Source organism: Nestor notabilis, unplaced genomic scaffold (assembly GCF_000696875.1).
Source record: "Nestor notabilis isolate BGI_N333 unplaced genomic scaffold, ASM69687v1 scaffold269, whole genome shotgun sequence".
NCBI classification, from domain to species: domain Eukaryota; kingdom Metazoa; phylum Chordata; class Aves; order Psittaciformes; family Psittacidae; genus Nestor; species Nestor notabilis.
The window spans coordinates 52,400-57,462 of record NW_009942123.1 but is presented as its reverse complement, the minus strand read 5'-3'; the positions used below and the strand labels follow the sequence as shown (position 1 = coordinate 57,462).

The 5,063-nt window shown below is 39.1% G+C and overlaps 1 protein-coding gene across 1 annotated transcript; it reads right to left on the bottom strand.

The window, feature by feature from the left end:
• Positions 1-1,017: 1,017 nt before the first annotated feature.
• LOC104401147 (myelin P2 protein-like) lies at positions 1,018-5,063 on the bottom strand. The gene is made up of 4 exons (XM_010021228.1): positions 4,911-5,063; positions 3,227-3,399; positions 2,862-2,963; positions 1,018-1,264 (listed from the first exon to the last, which is right to left on the bottom strand). The coding sequence occupies exons 1-4, from the start codon at positions 4,981-4,983 to the stop codon at positions 1,184-1,186; spliced, it is 429 nt and encodes a 142-aa protein (XP_010019530.1). The 5' UTR covers positions 4,984-5,063; the 3' UTR covers positions 1,018-1,183.

Below are 5,063 nucleotides of genomic sequence, written 5' to 3'. Positions count from 1 at the left end.
TTCTGATGTTTAGAATCTCTCTTAGCCTTGAGAATCTGTGATGTAAGAATTTGTAAAACCAGTAGGCAAAGGTTCACATCAGCACTGCGACTCCCAAAAAGCCAAAGTAAACACACACGCCTCTCACAGTTTTTTAACCCCATAGAGAAGGCAGGGAGAGCCCCGTGTAGTGACACAGAGGCAGTGAATGACAAGGGATGAAATGCTCCATGTCGTCAGTATGAATGTTCCAGTGCTACTGAACGCTGGCTAATAGAGACAAAAATTAATAAGCTGCTATAATGTTTTTTGATTAAACAGGTTTCCAGAAGTCTAGGTTTGGTTTGTCTGTTTTTTCCTTAGTTAAAAGCAGAGTAAATGCAATGAGAGGAATGAGCAGCTCGGCTGCTTGGCTAGGCTTGGTAGCAAACTCTACCCAACAAAATCTCCTTTGTGTGCTTAACATAAAGCACATGCTTAAATGCTGTACTACAAGTAGGCTGGATTGCTGAGTACTTTCCAGAATGAAGGCCTCTACCCTGAAGATTTCTGGAATTCTCACCTGCTTCATGCTTTGTTTCATAGGTCAAGAGCTCTTTTGGCAGAGAAATACGTATATATTCTGATATATTTTTCCTCCAATAGCTGTTCTCTTCCAAATAAATAACAGGGTATAAAAAGTGGTACTGAAAGAAGTATAAACATTTTGGGGAAAGTGTGAAACAACAATGTGCTAAAACCATAAGAATGAAACAGTAGATCATACCGAAAGTAAAAAATTCTGGCAGTAAAGATAATTTTCTCTGTAGGAATTATTCAGCAAGAAAATCTTTTACAGGAAAGGAATTGTGAATCTGTGAGATGATATTTTTTCACCTATCAAGGAACAGGTGTTAGCCCTCTCTCAGAGGCAGACCAGTTGGGTTCCACCATTTTACTTAGAAATAGCCTAGCCACTTACACAGACAGGAACAACAAAGAAGATGGTGCCATCCAAGAAAAAAGACCTTAATAATTAATGTGGAGACAAATAGTATATTTTATATGTTGAGAAGCTTTTTATTGGATCACCATGATACTTTGGATTAGTTACATTATGGCTCTGAAATATCAAATTATAGTGTAGTCATTTTCCAAATAAAAGGAAATAAGAAAATAAAGAAGCACAGTGCGTGAGGCTTTGGTCACTGAACTAAGCCGAGTTTTAAGAGCCAGTCCCACTGAGGTGTGGAAAGGAAATTTCTTCATAGACTCTAGTGCAGACAACTCCTCTCATGGCACATTCCTAAGGCACAAAGGAAAAGATTAATATAAACCCTTTGCTGACAGCAGGTGTGTCTGCTGCAGCAACATCTGAAGTCAGTGAAAATCCAGATGTCACGTTTTACATCTTTACATCATTTTGGAGCAAGTAAAAAAGCTTTTTATATATATCAAAGGGAGTGATTTCTATTCCAACGTCTTTGGACTTGAGTGGCATATAAAGACAAGTAGACTGCAAAATCAGTCTTAGCTTCAGAAACACATTTACCATCCTCAGTATTATGCTGGCTTGACAGAAATATCAGCCCCACCTAGTTTATTATTCCATGGCCCACAAACGCTTCCAGTTCTACAAAGGTCTTTTTGTGGAAGCAGAAGTAGCTCAGAGGTCAGGTTTCTGGCCTAAAAAAACTTTATACCTATGAGTCACAAAATATTTCTCCTGACTCTCTTGCCCCAGTGGCCTTCAGTGGCTTCTGGTGATTCACAGCCGCAGGATGCATGTGACAGAGGTGATGGGACATTAAGACTTCATTGGTCTGCAGAAGAGAAGCCTCCTCCACAAACTTGTTTGAGCCAAGGAGCAGGCAGCAGGACACCAGTGGAAGAGGGACCTTACCTCTCTTTTTGAAGATAATTTAATAATCAGAAAAAATCTACCCAGAAATGCAGCCATGAGGAGGATTGAAAGCAAATAACTCTTCCAAATGCATGAGAGCTTAAAACAAAACACAGTTAGAACAAGCTAGCACTTAAAAGCATAATGATTTCAAACAAGTCACCAAAATTGACTCCACTCTTAAAAATCCTTAAGGAACAAAGAAGTTTCTTTCATTCGAAAGTGAAATCTTAATTTTAGTGGTGGTCCTAACTCTAAGTTCCCTAAAAAGTGTATCACGCTGGCTTGGCCATCCAAGTTTTCACATGGCTGCTAGAGAAAGGCAGATTGAATGGGGAGTGAGGGAAAGCCCACATTCCCCTGCCCCTAGGAAAGACATTGTTCTCTTACTGCAGTGGGTGTTTTGGAGGAGCCATCAGGACCTGCCAGTCCCTTCTGCAGGTCACCACGCAGGCAGGCATGGGCACAGAGGTGCTGGCTTTCACCCAGTAACCCCCGAGCACCTGCCTAGTGTGCTCAGCATGCTCATGTGGAGAAAGCAGACAGAAGTGTGTGAATTGATGGGCTTTAGTGGAAATACCTGAGTGGAAATGTGTAAAGTCAGATTTCTAAGGTGGGCAAGCTTTATTCTAAAGATGGGAAAAAGGGAAGAGACATTCCAGGGACAGCAGTACCCAACTTGCAAACTTTTATTTGCATTTCACAGGTTTCTGCCACTTGACAAGCTCTTTTTTTTTTTTTTTAATAAGAATAATGACCTTGAGAGCAGTAAGTATGCTGTCAGTTTATGGCAGCTTTGCCAATATATAGTCACTTTAAAGACAATTTGCTGTATGGAACAATATTTCTTTCCTTTCACTTTGTTTCCTAAGTTTGGTTCCCTTTTTATCCCTCTTAATTTACTTCATAAGCCAAAAAGAAAGACAAAATTGACAGACAGAAGCAAACTGAATGCTGTGTTCTTCTGACCTTTATCAGCATACAAGGAATGTGAACTCACCACCACCATTTTCCCATCAACCAGTCGTCTCTTTATCGTGGTGTCTTTGCCATTCCACTTCTGCACTTGCACCAAAGCCCCTTTCTCCAAGGTTACTACACTCTGCAAAGGCCAAGAGAAGAGTTTCAAACTGCAGTCCAAGCTATTCAGATCAGAGCAGCAATTCACTTCACGTTCAGTGAGATCTGCATTCTTGGCTAATGACACACTTAGTAATACTAGTTTCAGCACCATATTATTTCTTCTTTCAGTGCTTTCTTTGGACAGTTTGGAAAACTCATACTGCACTAAGGGGGTAGGGGAAACTCCTCCTGGTGTTCTTCTAGGTGATGTCCCTACCACCCAGAGATAATCAGCACCCTTACTTTGACTTTCCGGTCATCTGCTGTTGTTTCATCGAACTGCTGGCCCAGTTTGAAAGAGATCATTGTATTTTTGAAGGTGCTTTCAGTTCTGATGGTTATTATGTCCCCCTTCATACTGATGATCACATTAGGCTTTGCCAGGCCACCTAGTTTCCGGGTAGCTAAGCCAACTCCTAGAAATCAGAAACAAAACCATCATCACATTATAGCAAGCAAGAAACTCAATATCCTTTCATAAATGTTCAGTGACAGAATAAGGAGCAGTTTCATCTAGAATGTTCTAATGCCTGATTCAGATGAGGCACTAATTCTTTGAATGTGGAAGTACAGTGTTCAGAGGCTGAGGAAGCCCCAGTTGATAGAGTGCACCCTCAGAAAGAAATAAAGATATACATAAGCTTACACTTGTGTACATTTAGCTAAGAAGAAACATAGTTGGTTACAAATATGGATGAATTATCTGGATGTAAAGATAGAATGTGTAGAAAATTTCAGGGGAAAAGTCTATTCCTCATAAAAGCTCACAAAAATCCTTTTATAAAAAAAAATTCTTGACAAATCTGAGAATCTGCACTTTTGTTAACCAGCTGCAAGGGAGAAGCTGGATACTGAACTGCCAATATACTGGTGCTTTTTCATTAAAACATACTGGAGATTGGGCAGTTCTTAGGTTGCTACTAGCATCCCCTAAGGATCCTTACATGTAAATCTCAGTGAAAAGTACAAGTATGAAATAAAAAAGTCAAGTATAAGAGCAAAGAAAGAGCTACAGAGAGCTTCAGGGCAAATCCCATCTCAAAGGCTTTTATATTGCCTAGTGCTTTTCAGTCCAGTTCATTGTCCACAAGTTGTGAAGTCTGGGGCAAGTTAGAATGAAGGCCACTGACAATGCATGGCTGTTTTATAAAAGCAGAAAGCAAAGCCTTTGTTAATGCTATGCTATGCTCAGATGAAATGATACATATAAAAGGGTATAAAGCTATCTGTAGAGTATAACAATATTTGCAGTAATTATTCTATACTAGACAATTCTGTTCAGATCTTCAGAAAAATATCTGTAGCTGGACATTTACTCTGGTTAATTCATTTACTGCTTTTTTTTTGTTATTCATTTTAACATTTCAAGGAAAGGTAATCAGTGTTTCAGTGAATCATTTATATAGCAAAAGCAATGCTGTAGATGACTATCTGTACACTTGCTATATAGGAATGAAACCAGCATTAAAATGAAAAACAATGCCTAATTTATTACATTCCTGGCATTCTTCAGTAACAGATAGATTCATTCATAGGATTTAGACCTCTGAAACCAAAGTGTCATGAGACATCAGCTCCATTATGTATTGTAAATTATCACAAGTCATGAGTTTAATGGTGCAGTTGAGAGAAACACAAAAAATGCTGCATTTCCATAGATTCTTCTTATTACAGAAAAACAAATCAGATCAGGTCAGCTCGGTTAGACAGAAGTAAATTTGTTATAGTAATTCAGCACTTACCTTTTGTTTCACCATTTTATATACTAAAGGAAAGAAATTAAATTATGCTAGAAAGGTAATCTAAGTGCTTTTGTGGCCAGGAAGGAGGCACCATCGATGAGCAGAACAGAAGATGAAAAAGAGACATCCCCAAAGGAAACTTATTTAAAAAAAAAAAAAAAAAGAAGAAGAAGAACATTTCTCACCCAATTCTTTCATATAGTCATCAAAATGTTCACTGGAGATGAGTTTCCAGGTGCCCACAAATCGGTTACACATTCTATAGGTTTTGTGAGGCAGTGGTCCTGCAGAGAGAGGCGGTGGCCACAGTAGCCTTGGTGGTAGTCAGAGAGATTGTG

What these genes read in the sequence shown, in the direction of transcription:
- LOC104401147 (XM_010021228.1), bottom strand. Translation starts at nt 4,983, where the DNA reads ATGTGTAACCGATTTGTGGGCACCTGGAAACTCATCTCCAGTGAACAT. An exon ending in TGACTATATGAAAGAATTGG is followed by an intron (nt 3,400 to 4,910) that starts GTGAGAAATGTT and finishes TCTGATTTCTAG; the next exon opens with GAGTTGGCTTAGCTACCCGG. An exon ending in TTGATGGGAAAATGGTGGTG is followed by an intron (nt 1,265 to 2,861) that starts GTGAGTTCACAT and finishes TTTGTGCCTTAG; the next exon opens with GAATGTGCCATGAGAGGAGT.